At 43.1% G+C, this 20,883-nt stretch overlaps 1 protein-coding gene across 2 annotated transcripts in view; it reads right to left on the bottom strand.

The window, feature by feature from the left end:
- Positions 1–16,000, bottom strand: part of FUT10 (fucosyltransferase 10) — a 79,925-nt gene extending 63,925 nt beyond the window's left edge. The window contains exons 1-2 of one of the 2 annotated variants that reach the window (XM_072776388.1): positions 14,846–16,000; positions 6,469–6,696 (exon numbers count right to left, since the gene is read on the bottom strand). In XM_072776388.1, coding sequence (XP_072632489.1) covers positions 6,469–6,615 — 147 coding nt within the window. In that variant the 5' untranslated portion in view covers positions 6,616–6,696; positions 14,846–16,000. Of the gene's footprint in view, positions 1–6,344; positions 6,697–14,845 lie in introns of both variants that reach the window. The other variant, XM_072776389.1, reaches the window with a different exon arrangement.
- Between the last annotated feature and the right edge of the window lie 4,883 nt (positions 16,001–20,883).

Consider the following 20,883-nt stretch of genomic DNA (forward strand, 5'->3'; position numbering starts at 1 on the left):
TTGCATGTCTCCCACTCATCTTGAGGTTGGAGCCTCATATTAGTTTTCTATTGCTTCTTATAACAAATTTCCACAAAATCAGCAATTGAAAATACCACATTTATAGAGGTGTCTGTGCGGCTCACTCTGTTGAGCATCTGACTCCTGATTTCCACTCAGGTTGTGATGTTGGAGTCTTGCGATGGGGCCCTGCACTGGGGTCTGTGCTCAGTGGGGAGTCAGCCTGAGAGTCTCTCTCCTTCTGCCCCACCCCCCTGCTGTCTCTCTGAAATGGATAAATAAATCAAAGAAAGAAAGAAAGAAAGAAAGAAAGAAAGAAAGAAAGAAAGAAAGAAAGAAAGAAAGAAAGAAAGAAAGGAAGGAAGGAAGAAGAAAGAAAGAACACATTTATTGTTGCATGGTTCTGGAGGTAAGAAGTCTAACCCGGTCTCACTAGGCTAAAAGCAAGGTGTCAGCAGGGCTAAATTCTTCTCTGGAAGCTCTGGAGAACCCATTTTCTTGCTTTTCTATCTCTTAGAGCCATCCACCATTCTTGGCTCCTGCCCCTTCTGCATCCTCAAAGCCAGCAATGTTGTCTCTCTTTGATGCTTATTCTGTTGTCCAATCTCTGTCTGAACACAGCCAGGGAAGACTCTTAGCTTTTAAGGACTCACGTGATGACATCGGCCCCACACTGATAATTCTGGATAATTTCTTCATCTCAGAGTGTATTATCTTAATCCCATCTGCAAGGTTTCTTTTGCCATGTAAATTTACATATCCACAAATTCCAGAGATTAGGGTGTGTGTGGACAAAATATCTACCAGGAAAGATGCCTAATTCTACGAAACACATGCCAGCTACATTTTTCCATCTCACAGGTGTATATAGTATCTGGAAATAGTTTGGTCTTTTTAAAAATATTTTATTTATTTATTCATGAGAGACATGGAGAGAGAGGCAGAGACATAGGCAGAGGGAGAAGCAGACTCCCTGCAGAGAGCCCCATTTGGGACTTGATCCCAGGACCCCGGGATCATGACCTGAGCCAGAGGCAGGTGCCCTGAGCCATCCAGGTGCCTTTAGTTTGATCATTTAATGAAACCCATGAGAGTCAGGGCATTATCTGGCTATTACTCAAGATTACATTCTAAGGAGAATGAGTGATAAATTACCAATTGGTTTCTTTTTATTACAGTTAAATGAGTCTTAACACGGGTCTTATGTTTCTAATAATTTCCACTATGGCATCAAGTGAAGTATACCATGAGTACTGGGCTCCCTTCCATGTAAAACCATGTTTATTAAAAAAATAAATAAATAAAACCATGTTTATTTATTCGGGATGGTCTGGGTTACTGAATAGCCAGGCCATCAGTAACAGGCATCTAGAGGGCAGGGGGGCAGAGTAGAAATAGAGGGGCAGTTGTTCTCCAACAGTGCTGCCTTGTCATCAAACGTTAAGGTTTGATATTGATATGGCATTATAAAAATATGTTAGAGAAAGCAGTCTAAAAGTAGGAACTGGTCCATTCCATACATAATTGAAACGTTAAGTAGCCAGACTATGCACCAAAGAAAGCAGTGAAAAGAAGGCACATTTTAACGTATTAACTCCTTCCCCAGCCAGCAGAGAACATCTGTGTGGCCCCAGGCCCCATTCTCAGTAGCCTAGGTGATACCTTCTTTCTGCGCCTGCTGCCCCAGTGTCAAAAAAAGGGCCACTGCCCACTGATAGAGCCTGCAACTCCCTGGCAAAGGTCCATAATGTTCACTAGATTCTCTGAGGGATCCAAGGCCAAAAAAAAAAAAATCAAAAACCACTGGTGACAGCCAAGTAGTACTCCAAAAATAGCAAGAAATTATATTAGCTTTTAAAAAACCATGAATCATCTATGACACGAAAGTCAGCATTTTGACAGTAAAACAATCACTAAAATCTAAGTCTAGCCCCTACCAACAGCTTTGTCAGCATGTTTTTTTTTTTTTAAAGATTTTATTTATTTATTCCTGAGAGACACAAAGAGAGAGGCAGAGACACAGGCAGAGGAAGAAGCAGGCTCCCTGCAGAGAGCCTGATGTAGGACTCGTTCCCAGGACCCCAGGATCACCACCTGAGCCAAAGGCAGACGCTCAACCACTGAGCCTCTCAGGCACCGTGTCAGCATGTTCATGATAACAGAATGTGGCTACTCCCCAACGGCTTGATGGAATGGAGTGGACTTATAGTCAAAAACTCTGGATCTTTTCACTCCACCTCCTCCTGCAAATATACAACCAACTGTTGTGCCCGAGATTGCGAATCTGAGAAACCACCGAGGAGCCCACACCGATGCAAACACAAGAGGGTTTATTTACAAGCTCGAGCTTGGGTCCAAGTGTACAGGACACAGCGGAGCAGGGACTTGGACCCCGACACTAAGAGGCGTAGCAGCTTTATAGGGGCCAGTGGTCAATGGGATACGCAGAGAGTTGCACAGTCATGTTGGTCCACACGCAGGTGGCCGATTGAATTACATTTTACCCTAAAGTATCCATTTGAACTGGCCTATCACTGAGCCGATTTCCGATTAGGGCGTGCCCTGGGCTTGACTAGGGTGGGGCAGTGCCCTAAACAGGTCTGCACAAGGCAGGTGCAGCACAAAAAGGAGTCAGTCCTGCTCTGCTTGTCCAGGGGTAGGGAATTTTTGTTAAATTTCCTGGATCCCACACCAACAACTTTAAAAAGAGACTTTGAGAAAACCACGGATAAAACTTCGAAGGAGATTTTGCTCCACATTTCCAATCAAGGTCTACTATGTGAAGTATAAATTCATTTCCAACTAATAGGGATTGCTTTAGGTAGAGATATTTTTCTGCCAAAGAGCTTTAAAAAAAAAAATTTAGCCTCAGATATCACCACCAGGTGATAGGAAATAGGTGAGAGAGAGAAACCTATTCAACAAAACTATGAGGATAAAATCAGCCAATCCAAAATCTGGGCAATTCAAAAGGACAAATGACCCAGTGTTTTCAACGAGCCCAGGACGTGGAATGAAAGGTGGTGGGACAGAGGAAACTTTTATACTAGAAAGAACAAAATAAAACACAAAATTTGAGACATACCAGCTTAATGCAGTGTGCAGGATTTGTGTATTCCAGCTTCAAACCAACAAAAGACCTCTTTGAGATAACTGGGAAAATTTTAACATGGCCTAGTATATGGATGGTATGGATTAATTACTGTTTATTTTGTTGGGTGCAATCACAGTGATTTGGATATACTAAACTTTCAAAAGATCCCATATGTTAGAGCATCATTTTAAAGTAAATCCAGGTAAATAATACAAAGTCCTGGATTTGCTTTAAAATATTCCATACTAGGGATCCCTGGGTGGCGCAGCGGTTTAGCGCCTGTCTTTGGCCCAGGGCGCGATCCTGGAGACCCGGGATCGAATCCCACATCGGGCTCCCGGTGCATGGAGCCTGCTCCTCCCTCTGCCTGTGTCTCTGCCTCTCTCTCTCTCTCTCTCTCTCTCTGTGTGACTATCGTACATAAATAAAAAATTTAAAAAAAATAAAAATAAAAAAAATAAAATAAAATATTCCATACTGTATTCATGAAATATTATGCAACTAAAAAGTAAATAAAATTAAGAAACTAGGGGATCCCTGGGTGGCTCAGCAGTTTGGCGCCTGCCTTTGGCCCAGGGCGTGATCCTGGAGTCCCGGGATCGAGTCCCACGTCAGGCTCCCAGCATGGAACCTGCTTCTCTCTCCTCCTATGCCTGTGCCTCTCTCTTTCTCTCTCTACATCTATCATGAATAAATAAATAAATCTTAAAAAAAATTGAAAATATATTTTAAAAAATAATTAAGAAACTAAAGATATATATATATATATATATATATATATATATATATATATATTTGCAAACAGTACATACAAACGCAAGTGGAAAATAATGTTTCAGATGAACAGTTTCCTCCAGGGAACCACAATGCTTCAGCTTAGCTGAAGGTCAGCATAACATTTTCAGGGTTAGATTATTTAGGAATTATGCTATCAGATCTGCTTTGGGCTGAACTGTATTCCCTCCAAAATTCATTTGTTGTAGTGCTAACCCCCACTACCTCTGAATGAGACTGAGTTACACTAGGTGATAGGGTCTTTAAAGAGGTCATTAAGTTAACATGGGGTCATCAGAGTAAACCCAAATCCAATAGGACTGATATCCTTATCAAAAGAGGACATTAGGACACACACAAGTACAGAGAGAAGACCAGGTGAGGACACAGGGAAAGAGCCATCCATCCACAAGTCCAAGGAGAGAGGCCTCAGAAGAGACAACTCTGCTTGCTGACACCTTGATCTTGTACTTTAGCCTCCAGAACTGTGAGAAAATATACCTCTGTTGCTTAAGCCACTCAATCTGTGGCACCTATTATAGCAGCCCTAGCATGATTTTTTTTTTATTGGATCCTTCTTTTACCGTACCTACTTGGCAACAAACCACCAGAAAGAGGAATGGTTCTAAATGTATGGGCATTATAGTTTTTCATGTACGGTGTTAAAAAAAATATATAACACTGCTGAAACTCTGATCACTGAAGCATTTAATGCATCCATGTGGACAAGGAAACAGCCCAAACCATACTACTGGTGGCAAAATGAATCAAGATCCAGATGAGAGTTTAGCTTCAGTGATCATACTGCCCCTCATACTCTGGGAGCTTAGAAATGACATGCATACCAAAAACTTGGCAATGTCTTCTGACATCAACAGAAACACTCTTAGCTCAGACACAGCCATTCCTCATAACCGAAGGAAGTGCCAAGGTAATTGTCTGGTAAGATCAAAGCTCTCAAAGCTTCCTGCAGAAAGTAGAGAACTCCAGCTGCTCCTGTACAAGCAGGTTGTGGACACCCACAAGACAGACAAGGAAGGAGTCAAGTATTACCTCTGACCAGAATCCTGATCTGGTAACAAAAGGTGGTAGAAGTCCAGCGCCAGACTGTCTGCCAAAGTCTTTTTATATGCATTACCTCATTCAATCTTAATCAAGAAGTAAAAGCCCAGGGGATGGGATGGGGTACCTGGGTGACGGGTATTCAGGAGGACATGTGATGGAATGAGCACGAAGTATTACAGATGAATCACAGACCCCCTCCCTCTGAAACTAATAATAAACTATATGTTAACTAATTGAATTTAATTAAAAATAAATAAAAAATAATTAAAGAAATAAAAGAAGAAAAAGCCCAGAGGATACCTCTGTTTCCATCAGCCCCACATGTGACCTGCCCATATCCACAAATAATCTTTAAAAGTCTTTTGGAATTCAGAATGGACAGCTGGTGTTTGAACGCATCCAAACTATATCTGAATTCATACCTATACTTTTTCTAGCACTGTGTCATTTTTACTTTAATTTGAAATCAGTCAATGAACTTCAGAATCACCAACTAAATGAGATAGATGGCAGGGAGTGGGGGCACCTGGGTGGCTCAATGGTTGAGCATCTGCCTTTGGCTCAGGTCCTGATCCCGGGGTCCTGGGATCGAGTCCTACATCAGGCTCCCCATAGGGAGCCTGCTTCTCCCATTGTCTATGTCTCTGTCTCTCTGTGTGTGTCTCTCATGAATAAATAAATAAAATCTTTAAAAAAAATTTTTTTAAATAGGGCAGCCCAGGTGGCTCAGTGGTTTAGCACTGCCTTCGGCCCAGGGCATGATCCTGGAGACCCGGGATCTAGTCCTGCGTTCGGCTCCTTGCATGGAGCCTGCTTCTCCTTCTGCCTGTGTCTCTGCCTCTCTTGTCTCTCATGAATAAATAAATAAAATCTTTTTTAAAAATTTAAAAATAAATGAAATAAATGGGAAGACTAAAAAATGCTGCAGTTCCAACATTCACATTCAGTCTGTGGTCAAGTAGCATATGTCAAGAATGACAAATGTATTAACGCGGATGCTGGTTTTCTGCAGAACAGACCATCTTATTCTTAGAAAATACACAGGGCTTCTTCAAGAATGCCATCTTTCAGAAGTCATCGTGAAAGGGGACTTTGAGCAAGCCATCTATATTTGACCCAGCAAGACGGACAGAGCTCTACTTTCTGTGCTCTTAGAACCAGGGCCCTACAAGAGTCACAAGTGGACTCCCCATCTCATTGATTTTGTTTCTACCTAATATACCCACTCACTAAAACCTCAGTTTCATCTATTAACAAAAAAAAAGTACTTCCCCTGCCATAGACAGAAAATCCCCGATCCTGAGAGATTAAGCCAAAAGTAAAGTACTTGAAGAGAAGGGGAGCCGGAGTTGAGGGTGGGAAGGGTGGAATGGGTCAGGAATCAACACTAAGCAACCCAAATTCTTGCTACCTGGAGTGTGACAAGCAGAAAGACTGTGGCTGTGATGCATAGGCAAGAAGCCAAAAGCCTCCTCCTCTGAATCCACACCATGCTGCCCGGCCCTGGGTGACTGACAGAGGGCAGGCCTGGTTACCAGGTGTTCTCGAGTCGGCCCACAGCCCAAGACAACTTCACGCAGAGGAACCATCTGGGTGCCAATTTCTTCCACTGTCATTCCTGCTGGGACCTGGTCTCCATGAAGGATTGAGATCCGAGGTTCTGCGCGGGTCTGGCTTGGCATCGAGAGGAAACAGCATGCAGTCGTCTTAAGCTATCATCAGAGCAGCTGGAGATTCTTCAAACCAGAAGGCGTCAAAAAATTCTGTAACAAATGAATAATCTTTTAGCCATAATGCAGAAGATTTAATAAATGTGGTCTTTCAGGGTTGTCACATAGACAGCCGACATTTTAAAACTAAAAGGAACCTTTGAGAGCCTACATACTTTACTCCTAGATAATGAAACCAAAACCAGAGAGGGAAAGTGACTTGGTCAAGGTCACACAGCACATGAGAAGACTATGACAGGTCCACAATTAGGTCCTGAATCTAAATTTCTGTTTCCACTTAATTTTCTCTGCCATCATCCACAAATCACTTACATGGAATCACTTCCTAGGTTTCAAAGGAGTAGAAAAGTGGAATAGAAATTACCACAATTGGGGCTCCTGGGTGGCTCAGTTGGTTAAGCGTCTAGCTTGGTTTCAGCTGAGGTCATGATCTCAGGGTTGTGAGACCAAGCTCTGGGTTGGGCTCTGTGCTCAGCAGGGAGCCTGCTTAAGATTCTCTCTCTCCCTTTACCTCCCCCATGCATGCTCTCTCTCTCTCTCTCTCAAAACTGAAAAAAAATTACCAAGATTATCCACCCACTCCTGTAAAAATTAGGAAGATACTAAATAAAAGTTTCAGGCTTGGTTTGAAAATAGATCATGATCAACTGACCCAAACTTTCCCTAAGGAAAACAACTTCAGCCACAACATAAGGAATTCTGATTATTGATGTATTTGTTCAGTCTTTTATGGCAAGTGTAACAAAGCAGTGGGTTGTGTGAGCAATATGATTCTCTGTAAGTTCTGAAATAAGATTTCCATCTGTCTGGAATGTATGATCTTTTCAAAAAGTTTAAAGATGAACTAAAGAGTTCCTAAGAATGCCTTTTATTCCCAGGGTTCTGTGCAGTCAAATGTCTTGGTCAAATGACCCAGTGGAGTTTCAGAATACAGCAAGGATCAACATTCCTGAGTCAGCTTTACAGGACTCCAAAACCTGGTTCTGAGATCTGATTGAACATCTCCCAGATATAAAGATATAATTAGAAATATAAAAATGAGGGCACCTGGATGGCTCAGTCAGTTAAACATCTGCCTTCTGTTCAGGTCATGATCTCGGGGTCCTGGGATCAAGCCCCCACATCAGGCTCCCTGCTTGGTGGGGACCCTGCTTCTTCCTCCCCCTCTACCTGCTGCTCCCCCTGCTTGTGCTCTCTGTCAAATTAATTAATTTAAAAAAAGAAGTATATAAATGATATAGAATTCTGGTTAAAAACATTGGCCTTATAGGTGTACTTCCCTCTAGTGCATCTACCTTGATTTACTCCCTAAGTCCAGGATAAGTTCCTCAAGCAACAAAATGACTCTTGCTTTCAGAAATCACTGATGCTGTGTTTTTCCTCTTTTACCCACGGAACTCCTGCAATCCACAGTGACTAAGAGGAAAGGCTCTCGAGTCAGCCCTCTAGGATGCAAATCTCAACTCCCCAGCTGGTTTAACCTAGCCTCTCAATATCTCAATTTCCAAAACGTAGACAACAAGGGTGCCTAATCAGGAAGTTACTGAGCTTTATATGAGATAAGAATACTAGAAGACTTATTTCAGAGTGTGGTGCATAGATGTCCAATAAACCTTTTGCTATCTTATTTTTAATTATTAATTACAATTTTTAATTATACTTTTAAGTGTAAACTGAAGCTCAATTCATATAAAGTATGTTGCTGCCCAATAAACCGGAACTTCAGAAAGAGAAACATCCACTTTGCCAAAGAAAAGTAGATCGCTAATATTTGTTGAGTGACCTATTGTAAGCAAGGCCCTTCCTAAGTGCTCAGCATGCATGAGATCATTCGACCCTCCCACAACTCTATGAAGGAGCAATTGTCCTCATTTTTAGGGATGAGAAAACCAAATTTGAATAATGTCACTTATCCAACACTACAATTTCGATAAGTACTACAACCAGAAACTAGTCACACTCCAAGGTTCATGCATCCTTTTATATTTTTTAACACTAAGACTATGAAATTCCCACCCAATAATACTAACACAGATTATTCATCTTAATCAGAGTGGGAAAAAAACTGTATACAATCACCCTCCATCAGCCAGTATACCAGAGAAAAAAGTAACAAAAATCTCTAAGAACCTGAAAAGTGTCTTCCCGTCTACTCAGTTGATGCTAGTAGCTATTAACTACCTAAAATGTGGAGATAGCACGTAGGGTTTCAATCCTAGCTCTGCCATTTATACATAATACAAGTTTGGACAAGTTACTAAATCTAAGCTTCGGTTTCTTCACAGTAAAAACTAAACGTTACCTGTCATTATTTCTTTGCCTTGCATAACAGGAAGGCAATCCAATTTCTGTTTTATATGCACAGGCAATTTATTATAGACATAATTAATGTACTCTGCATTAGGTAATGAAATATTACCACCTTAAGTGGGTATAAAACTCTATCATCTTCAGAAGATTTTAACATATATCATTCCACTCAATCTTATGGAAAATCACTTTGTAAAGTAAGCAAGGTAGGTTTTATTCTTGGTTCCCACAAATAAGGAAACTGAGCCTCTGTAAGTTTAAGTGATAGGCCCAAGATCGTAATTTTGAAAGGTTAAAGTGGGTCTAGAGATCAGGTCACCTGTCTCCAGGCACCCAGGAAAGGAAAGAGGTGAGGGAAACAGTGACCTCTTGTTAGGGTCAGTAATAAAGGAAAACAAAAGATAGGAAGAGAATGGGAAGACAGAGTTTGGGATATTTTTACAGCTACCACAATGCTCTCCTAGAGTCTGTCCTAAGTAGGGCCTTTTTAAGTCTTTCCATGGCTTACAACAGAATAATTTAAGGTTACAAATTCCCTTTCATCCAAAGAATCTTGATTTAGCTTATACTCCCAAAGCCAGGGGTATAATGAGGTCTCAGGGACCCAGCTGTGGTTAAATACCCACCACCATCCTAGAGAATAGAGCCAGTTAGTATAGATGGTATTACAATTTATAGCATGCAGCAACCAGCCAGACGTTGAAGCACATCAATCTAATATATGGTATCAATTACCCAGGAGCCTGTCATCCAGTAACCAGTCCCCGCACTGGTGGGACAGATGGGCTTGGAGAGCGTGGTGAAAGTCAGTAAGCACCATGCAATGGGACTCCAGGAGGAAAGCAGCTCCCTCCTGTTTCATCACCTCCTGCAAGGTGAATCTCAGAATCCACCAGGAGGATGCCCCAGAACCCTCCTTGCCTGGTGAAGCAATGTGTGTTTGTTCAGACAACCATGGTAGGTAACATCTGAAACGGACGCTCGCTAACCAACCTTCTTGACCCTGGAGCTGAGCTCCTGAAATGCAGTTTTCAGCTTGTGTGCACTGCCTGGGGCTGGCCATCTGCTGCCCAGAGTGGAGTCTGAAGCTCAGCGTGACTACCTCACACTCCTGCAAGCACTAGTCTATCAAAACCGGCAGTACCTTCACCCTAAAAGAATTTCAAATTTCTCCATTTTGTTTTGAATTAAAACAGACAGAGGAGAGATCTTAAGGCAAATTAGCAGTCTAAGGATGCCAGCTTCCAATTTCAGCCTTGCAGTGCCAGTCCAAAGTACAGGGTAAGGGTCTCAGAAATGGGACTCAGGAGATGATTTCTACCCTGCATCTTTGAGGATAAAGTGAGAAGGTAACCAACCCTAGGAGATGTGCAAGGTGTTCTGAGCCAGACAAATTGTGTGTCTCTATCTTTCCTCCCTGTCCCCGTGGCAGGGGGAAAGAGGCGAGCAGCAGATGCTGGGAGCTCTTAGAAGGCTCCTTTGATCATCTCTCCTCTAGAAATTGGTGTGTCAGTTGAGTTAAAAAGCAACCGACTGTCTAAATAGAGCTTAAGGTTATACCAGGGAGAGTCTTTAAAAGGAATGTATCTAATTACCAGGCTTAGATTATACCCACTAAGGTGTAATTTCTCAAGTAGGTTTGACTCTTTCAAAATATGTTTTCATTTTATAATGTATAAATCCTCACACTATCCCTCAAACATGGCTGTCCTGAGAAAGACAGATCATGGTAGGCTGGTGGGAAGGTCTACGGGCCTTTGGACAACTCTCCAGGTGTTTTTAATCAGTCCCTTCAACTACTTGTCCTCTGCAATACTCCTCTTTTTTTTTTTTTTTTTTTAAGATTTTATTTAACACGAGATGAGCACTGACTGGGTATTATGTGTTGGCAAATTGAATTTAGATTTTAAAATATATATTTTATTTATTTATTTGAGAGAGAAAGTGTGTACAAACAGGGGGAACAGCAGAGCTGAGCCGGGAGCCCTGACGTGGGGCTCAATCCCAGGACCCTGGATCATAAGCTGAGCCAAAAGCAGACGCTTATCCGCTTAACCGACTGAGCCACCCAGGCGCCCCAACACTCCTCTTTCATTCCTATTTGGTTTCTTCAAAACCCTGACAACTGGTGTTCCTACCAGTCTGACCCCTGGCACTCTCCATTTGACTGTAGTTGTTTCTGGAATGTAAACTGGATCTCTTTCCTCTGATTAAAATCCATCAGTGGCTTCCCACAGATTTCAAGATAAAGATCAAATGCATTAGCTTAGAAAACAAGACTCCCTGGACTCTGCCCTACTTCTCCAGCTTCCACCACAACATACCTTTTGTTCTGACTATTCCTGGAATGTAGCTTCCTGTTGTGTGCTCTAGTCCCTACCTATAACCACATCTCTTTCACTATCCTAGCCATTCTCCTAGACGGTCCAGGCCACCTGTGCTGGCAAGCCTTACCCCTTCCAATGCCAAGTTGGGAGATGTAGGTCCCTATCATTGTGCTTGTTTCTATCACAGCAGTGGAAAGAATGCAGGAGGCTGGGAGAGTTCAGGAAATTTTCTAAAGTCATTTTATTGGATGCATATAACACAATTGTTGAATGTTAAAAAGTTGACGTACTCTGTTAACTTGCAGACTTCCTTGGTGTCTGTGCCTGTTGCTTGGGTACCTGGTGAACATGGCATGGTAGTTCCAGTTTCCATGTTCCTACAATTTTCTTTTTCATTTTTTTAAGAATTTTTATTTATTTATTCATGAGAGACACAGAGAGAGAGGCAGAGACATAGGCAGAGGGAGAAGCAGACTTCCTGCGAGGCGACGGATTCGGGGACTGGATTCCAGGACCCCAGGATCACGACCTGAGCTGAAGGCAGATGCTCAACCACTGAGCAACCCATATGCCCCCTCCAATTTTCTTTCTTTATTTATTGGTGTTCGTTTTCCTCCTTTTTAAATAGACTTCATATCTTGCTAAGCATTTATTTTTACTAGAGTGCTTAGATTTGCAGATTGCAGATTTCTATCTGGGAAGGTCATGCTCTTCCACCAAGCACACCTTTCAGGTGAGACAGATAAAGAATAAGGAGATAAAGGAATACTAGCCATCTCATGAGGCAAGGCTGGTGATTAACGGTGGGGAGGGGAATAGAATTTGCAGCCTGAGACCTTCACATCTCCCTTATAGAACTTAAGATGATGCCATTCTTAAACTCTTAAATTCTGGCCATGCTGAAGCATTCAGATTATGCAGTATTAATTAATACAATCTCATTTAGTGGGTCTACTTAACATAGAAACTAAATTAAAACATACCCAGACCAAAAAAAAAAAAAAAAAAAAAAAAAAAAACACCCAGAAAAGACTGATATGAAGCCCCAAATAAAAGCATTCAAAAAGAATATTTTTTTTAATGGAGGTGAGGGCACAATATTGAAGATCTTGTCCTGCACTAAGAATTTAAGAATTTAGCCAGCTCCTGAAGAGCAATACCTTCTCATCTTTTTCCTTTAAGATCTTCTTAGTAACTGTTCTTTCTCCAAGAAGGGTTTATTGGTTATAATGTAACAACCTTCCTACCTGGCAAAAGATTTGAATTAAAATCCTTCATCTGAAAAAAAAAATCCTTTATCTTCCTTTCATCATTTACCTAATCATGAATGAGGCACTGGTTAAATAATATCAACACAGTAAGGCTAAGACTTCACATGTCCAAAGACAAAGGGCTGAACCAGGTGATCTCCTGAGGTCTCATCCCAAAATGAAGCTCTCTGATCCCACAAATAGTGTCCAGGAGCAAAAACTCTCCATAGAAGAAAGACTGATCAAGTAAAGAGACCATGACCAAGACAATTTGAGTCATGATAAACTAAGATTTCTGTAAATATAAAGAAATATTTCTATATAACAAGCTTAGGATTACTTCATCTTCATTCTCTGTTATAGTAATTCAGCATTAACTTTTGAAAACTCAAATTTTATTCTCAAAGAATATCTGAAAAACATTGTAGATAAAGACTTTTTTTTAATGTTTAACAACCCATGTTCAGTAACACTAATAATGTTCATTGGGAAGTGCTGGTAATTGAATTAGGTACTGCATTTCCACTGAAATCAACACTCTATATTCCACATTTAGAAAGCACTTAAACATGGGTTGGAAATGTCCGCATTTGAGCAATAGTCACATATATGAATAATATTATTATTTGTCCAGACTATGTCATTGTTCTTTATTTTCTAAATTTAACGCTAGTTTGAATTTTTAAAAATATACTGTTTGTAGGATATACACTTCTTTAAAATGAATAATAAAATATAAGCCATAATCACAGTAATAGTTAAGGCTGTGTATTTAATTCACTGTTACACACTGCCATCTAGCAGGAAGCCAGCAAAGGAAGAGTTACTACGGCAGTTTCAAAAACGGAGCAGACCTTAAGGAACGTCTGACGCCAGGACATTGCCTGTGGCTTGCAGACGGAAGGAGAAAGTTCTGAAATTGAGTGCTTCTAGATTGGTGACTCTGCCACTTTAGTGTGCAAATACCCGGGGATGCTTATTCAATGCGATAGCCATGACCCACCTGAGAGCCCTCCCTCTGAGGGACCACGGGGTGTACAGAAACAATGCCCTAGTTGTAGGGTGACATCACTAGCAAGCCCAAGATTGGTCATGAGCTCCTGGGTTGTCTCAAGGTGAGGGAAGGAAGGGCGTACAAAGAAAACGAGGTCAACGAGGTCGTGAAGACCAACTTGCCATACAGAACACTGGAGGAGGCCAGAGCCCGCACACTCCGCAAACGAAGTCAACCAGCCAAGTCACCGCAACGCATCTGAGGGAGCTGAGGCCGTGACCGGGGGGCAGTCTGTTGGAGCTGTGATGCTAAGGAAAACAGTCATTTTGCATGACACTTGTTACATAGTAAAGAATCATTAAAAGATTCCCAGGAGGGGATATCTGGGTGGCTCAGGGGTTGAGCATCTGCCTTCAGCCCAGGGCGTGATCCCAGGGTCCTGGGATGAGTCAGTCCCTCCCCGCCCCACTCCCGCCCCATCGAGCTCCCTGCACGGAGCCTGCTGCTCCCTCTGCCTGTGTCTCTGCCTCTCTCTCTCTCTGGGTCTCTCATGAATAAATAAACAAAATCTTAAAAAAAAGAAAAAAAAAAAAAAAAAAGATGCCCGGGAAATGAAAATGACATCTGTGTTATCTCTCCGTCTTCTACAAAATGCGTTTTATTCTGGAGGCGCTAATGGGGTACAAGGATAGGGAAGAAATGGATTGCGGATGGATAACCAAAGCCGGCCCTTCTGGGGGCTCTCCACACCCATCCACGTACACCCCAACACACACACTCCAGGGACACACACACACACACACACACACCCCAGGGCATTTTTCTCCTTTCAATCCGCGACGCTCCTCTGGCTGGGCGGTCAGAACCGCTCCCACGTGAGCACACAACTCCAGCAACAAGTGATTCCCCGTGAACGTGGGCGGGGGAGCAACCCGCAGCCCCCGGGGCGGGGCTCGGCTCCGGGGCCGGCGGGCGGCGCGGGGGCGGCGGAGGGGAGCGGCCTGACCTGCCGGGTCGCCCGCGCCCCCCCCCCCGCGCCCCCCCGCGCCTCCCCGGCTCCTGCGCGGCCCCGGCCTCCCGCCTGCGCTTTTCAGCCCCGAGGAGGTTTCCCTCGCGGGCAGCGGCCCCGAGAGCGCCGCCTGGGGCTTCCCGAAACGGACCCGGCTCCCTTCCCGGCGCACAAGCCCGTCTTTCCCTCCGACACGCTCGCTCGGGCACAGCGGCGGGGACGCGGAGCGCGCGGGGGCTGCCCGGCTGCCCGGCCCGGGGCCGCCCGACGGGACGCGGCGCCTCCCACTCACCTCGGCCTCGGGGAGGAGGCCGGCTCCGCGGCCCGCAGCCCCGCCGACTTGCACTTTCAGTTCGCGCCCTGCCCGAGCTGGGCCGAAGACTCGGAGAGGAGCTTGGGAAGGGGGGGCTGACGGCCCGCCCGCCCGGGCCCGCGATCCTCCATCCGGGTTTTCCCCGGTGCCGGCCTGGGAGCCGGGGGCCGGGGTTCCCGGGAGCCCGCGGGCCTCCCCTCGCTGGGGCCAGGCCGGCTGCGCCGAGCTCCCGGGACGCTCCTGCCAGTCTCCTGAGTGGGTCGTGGGACGCTTCTCGGACTCGGCTAGCACGAGGCCACTCCCGAGTCACCTGTGCAGGAAAGCCGAGAACACGGTAAGCGAGCAGAGACCCGGGTGCCTTTAATCAGGTCCCCCGCTAGGTAGACGGAGCAGGAAGGCCATTTGCCCGTGAAAATGTCCAGCAGGCGACTGAATTCCAAAATCGGAGAACCCAACTCCAAATTCGGAGAACGCAACTAGGATTAGATTTAGAACCCAGCCTGCAGGGAGGTGATAAACGTAGGGAGGTAACGCAAGACCTTGGCCGAGCCAGGGCTAGGGTGAGGCAAGTGAGGCGTCCGGGGCTCAAAGTAGGAGACCTGACTGGGCCATGCTGAGTGCGGGGCACCCTTGCAGGAACCTAGAGTCATCGCGGCCCTAGGCCTGCCTCACAGTACCCCTGGCCCTGAGAGTTCAGTTCCAGTGCCAAGCACCTCAATTAACTTCTCTACAGAAACTGCTTAATAAAATTATCAATTTCAAGAAACACCGAAAACAAAGGAAAAGCTTGATAAATTGGTTATCATCACAGAAGGCAAATTCTGTTCATCATAGACACTATTGGTAGAAAGGAAGACAATCCAGAGTAAAAGATATTTGCCGTAGACTTATCTAAGAAAGAATTTATATCCAGGATGTAGCCAAGAATGCCTATAATTCAATAAGAAAGAATCAAAACAGTGACCTAATAAAAATCTCCCCTGGGGGGCTCAGTCGTTAAGCATCTGCCTTTGGGCTCAGGTGGTGATCCTAGAGTTCTGGGATCCAGTCCTGCATCAGGCTCCCTACTCAGTGTGGAGTCTGCTTCTCCCTCTACCCCTCACCCTGCTTGTGCTCCCTCTTTCTCTCTCACTTTCTTTCTCTGTATCTCAAATAAATAAATAAAATCTTTAAAAAAAAATCTCCTCTGGGGAGGAAGGAACTAAAGACCTACCAAGACTTATCAAGGAAGACTCTGAAGCCAGTAAGTATGTGAAAAAATGCTTAACTACTTTTGTCATCAGAGAAATGCAGATTAACACAACACTTATATACTACTACACATCTGCCCATCCCAAAATTAGCATGGAACCACAAAAGATCTGGAATAGCCAAAGTAATCTTGAGAAGAGCAAAACTAGAGGTATTACAATCCCAGATTTCAAGATATAAAAGCTAGAGTAATCAAAACAGTATGGTAGTAGCATAAAAATAGCCACATAGGGGATCCCTGGGTGGCGCAGCGGTTTGGCGCCTGCCTTTGGCCCAGGGCACCATCCGGAAGACCTGGGATCGAGTCCCACGTCGGGCTCCCGGTGCATGGAGCCTGCTTCTCCCTCTGCCTGTGTCTCTGCCTCTCTCTCTCTCTCTGTGTGACTATCATAAATAAATTAAAAAAAAATAGCCACATAGGTGAATGGAACAGGATAGAGAGCCCATGAATGAAAGTTGTTACAATAAATGGTGTTAGGAAAACTGGACAGCTACCTACAAAACAATGAAACTGGACCACTTTCTTACACTATACACAAAAATAAACTCAAAATGGATTAAAGACCTAAATATGAGACCCAAAACCATAAAACTCCTGAAAGAAAACATAAGCAGCAATCTCTTGAACATTGCCCTTAGCAACATATATTTATGGGTATGTCTCCTGAGGCAAGGGAAACAAAAGCAGAAAATAAACAATTGGGACCACGTCAAAATAAAAAGCTTTTAATAGCAGAGGAAACCATCAATGAAGCAAAAAGCCAACCTAGTGAATGTAGAAGATATTTGCAAATGATATGCCAATAAGAGATTAATATACAAAATATATAAAGAACTGACACAACTCAATACCAAAATAACAATCCAATTAAAAAGTCGGCAGAGAGGGACACCTGGGTGGCTCAGTGGTTGAGTGTCTGCCTTCAGCTTGGGTCGTGATCCCGGGGTCCTGGGATTGAGTCCTGTGTTGGGCTCCTTGCAGGGAGCCTGCTTCTCCCTCTGCCTGTGTCTCTGCCTCTCTCTACCATATATAAAATTTAAAAATATTTTTAAAAAATAAATAATAAATAAATAAAAAGTGGGTAGAGTACCTGAATAGACAGTTTTGCAAAAAAGATATCCAAATGGCCCGGCAGCCCAGGTGGCTCAGAGGTTTAGCGCCGCCTTTAGCCCAGGGCCTGATCCTGGAGATTTGGGATTGAGTCCCATGTCAGGCTCCGTGCATGGAGCCTGCTTCTCCCTCCGCCTGTGCCTCTGCCTCTCTCTCTCTCTCTCTCTCTCTCTCTCTCTCCCCCTTTCTGTGTGTCTCTCATGAACAGATAAATACAATTTTTTTAAAAAAGAACATATTTTAAGATATCCAAGTGGCCAACATGAAAAAAATTGGACACATGAAAAAATGTTCAACGTCACTAACCACTAGGGAGATAAAAACTGAAACCACAATCACCTCACAATCACCTCACACCAGTAAGAAAGGCCAGTATCAAAAAGACACAAAATGACAGGTGTTGGTCAGGATGTAGAGAAAAAAGACCCACTGTGCACTGCTGGTGGGAATGCAAACTGGTGCAGCCACTATTGAAAACAGTATGAAGTTTCCTCAAAAACTTAAAAAATAAAACTGCCATGTGATCCAGTAATTCCACTTCTTAGTATTTATCTGAAGAAAATGAAATGCTAACTCAAAAAAGATATATAGTTGACCCTTGAACAAGGGGCATGCCAGCCCTCCTCAATACATATGTGGTATATGTATTATATATTGTATTCTTACTATAAACTAAACTAGAAAAAATGTTAAAAATCCTGAGGAAAGTACACTTATAGTACTATATTTATTGAAAAAGCATATATAAGTGGATTCTCACAATTCAAACCCATGTTGTTGAAGGGTTAATGGTATGCATCCCCACATTCATTGCAGCATTATTTACAATACCCAAGGATATGGTAAGAACCTAAATATCTATCAATTGATGAGTGAATAAGAATATATATATATATATATTAGTAAAAGGAAGTATATATGAAGAAATGAAAATGGAATATTATTCAGTCATTATTTAAAAATGAAATCTTGCCATTTGTGACAATGGGAATAGACCTACAGGGGATTATGCAAAATGAAATAAGGCCGAGAGGGACAAATATCATATGATCTCACTTACATGTGAAATCTTAAAAACAAAAACAAGGGCCCAGGGTGGTTTAATCAATTACGTGTCTGAATCTTGGTTTCTGCTCAAGTCATGATCTCATAGGTCATAAGATAGAAAGCCCACACTAAGCACTGCATTGGGCTCCATGCTCAGTGGGGAATCTGCTTGAAGATTCTCTCCCCCCCCCCAAATAAATAAATCTTAAAAATAATAAAAAACTAAAACAGAAAGGCAACAGAGCTCATAGAAGCAGAGAACAGAATGTTTGGGGGAGGGGAGAAATGAGTGAAAGCAGTCAAAAGGTACAAACCTGTAGTTACAAAAATATCATGGGGGGGGGGCGCCTAGGAGGCTCAGTCTGTTAAGCATCCAACTCTTGATTTCAGCTCAGGTCATGATCTCAGGGTCCTGAGATTAAGCCCTTGGCTCCTTGCTCAGCACTGCATCTGCTTGAGATTCTCTCTCTCTCTTCCCCTGCCCCCACTTGCACCCTCTCTCTCTCTCTCTCAAATAAATAAATAAATAAATAAACAAACAAACAAACAAACTTTTAAAAAACAAGTCATAGCAGGCAACCCAGGTGACTCAGTGGTTTAGTGCCACCTTCAGCCCAGGGCATGATCCTGGAGTCCCGGGATGGAGTCCCTTGTCAGGCTCCCTGCATGGAGCCTGCTGCTCCCTCTGCCTTGTGTCTCTGCCTGCCTCTCTCTCTCTCTCCCTCTCTCTCTCTCTCTCTGTGTCTCTCATGAATAAATAAATAAAATCTTAAAAAAACAAAAACAAGTCAAAGGGACGCCTGGGTGGCTCAGTGGTTGAGCATCTGCCTTTGGCTCAAGGCAGTGATCCCAGGGTCCTGGGATAGAGTCCCACATTAGGCTCCCTGCAAGGAGCTTGCTTCTGCCTCTGCCTATGTCTCTGCCTTTCTATATCTCTCATGAATAAATAAATAAAATCTCTTTTAAAAAAGTCATAGGGATATAATGTGCACATGGTGATTATAGTTAAAAATAAAAATAAAAGTATGTATTTCATATTTGAAAGTTGCTAAGAAAGTAGATCTTTAACATTCTTGTTAGAAAAAAATTGTTAATTCTATAGTGACAGGATAACTAGACTTACTGTGGTAATCCTCTTGCAATATACAGATATAAATCATTATTTTGTACTACTGAAACTAATATATGTCAATTATAAATCAGTTTTAAAAATTATTCAGGGACACCTGGGTCTGGTTAGGCATCTGCCTTCGGCTCAGGTCATGATCCCGAGGTCCAGGGATTGAGCCCCTCAGGCTCCCTGCTCAATGGGAAGCCTGCTTCTCCCTCTCCTCCCCACTTGTGCTTTCTGTCAATATATCTGTCTCTCTCTCTTTCTCCCAAATAAATAAGTAAAATCTTTTTAAAAAAATAAAAAGTTATTCATTGGATTTACCTGTTGGTGGTGAGCAGGGAAGTGGTGTTCTAAATCAAACTGAAAAATGTATCACTTTCCCTTCTTAAAACAGTTTGGGGAGTGCAGTGTGGTATACCTGGTGAGTACTGTCTAGCTTTTGGAGTCTACCACATTATTATTATTTCTTAAGAAGCTTCCTCCATTTATTTTTTTAAGTAATCTCTGCATCCAGGGTAGGGCTGACCACACTATTGAGCCAACCAGGCACTCCTCTCCCACATTATTTTAAACTTGATTTTATTAACATAAAAGAGCATGTGTGTGTGTGTGATATGACTGCCCTCTAGGTCTTTAAACCAGGGAAACCAAGTAGGTGAGTGAGAACAATCAAAAATTTTTATGAAGCAATGTAAACTATGCATTTAACACACCTCTGGTCCTCATTTACCTCCATTTTTCAAATGGGATAGTTTGCTAAAGGGTGACTTGCTCAAGGATACTTAGTAAATAGCAATTGGTTTTTAGTGTTGTTTTAAAAAGATTTTTATTTATTTATTCATGAGAGACACACAGATTGAGGCAGAGACATAGGTAGAGGGAAAAGCAGGCTCCCTGCAGAGACTCGATCCCAGGACCCAGAGATCACAACCTGAGCCAAAGGTAGATGCTCAACCACTGAGCCACCCAGGTGCCCCGCAATTGGCTTTTATAACCTGAATTTGGCTTCAAAAACCACTGCCAAATAAATGGTTTCCAGCAGGGTATTGTCTTTTCTCTCCTTCCTTCTTTTTCGAGAGAGACAGCAGAGGGGAGGGGCAGAGGGAGAGAAAAAGAGCAATCCTCAAGCAGACTCCCCACTGATCAAGGAGCCCAAGTAGGGCCTGGATCCCGGGACCCTAATAACCTGAGTCAAATCAAGGCCAAGGCCTGAGGGAGCCACCCAGGCATACCTCCAGCAGAGTGGTTTCCACCTGCATGCAGCAAAATGACATTACTGATGATATAATTATTATAATGTGATATGCAAATTAAGTGCCCACCGTTATTCTGAGAGTGTGCCTTTTTTTTATTCTTTCGGCATCGAACTGGTCTTTAGAAAAACAGTGTGAGCTAATAAAGGTTTTCTTTTTCCCCTCAAAATAAAATTGGGGAAAACCTGCTAGCCTTCCCATTTTTTTCGTATTTTATTATTATCTAAATCCATGAATTTCA

The sequence above is a fragment of the Canis lupus genome, chromosome 15 (genome assembly GCF_048164855.1).
Source record: "Canis lupus baileyi chromosome 15, mCanLup2.hap1, whole genome shotgun sequence".
In the NCBI taxonomy this organism is placed as follows: domain Eukaryota; kingdom Metazoa; phylum Chordata; class Mammalia; order Carnivora; family Canidae; genus Canis; species Canis lupus.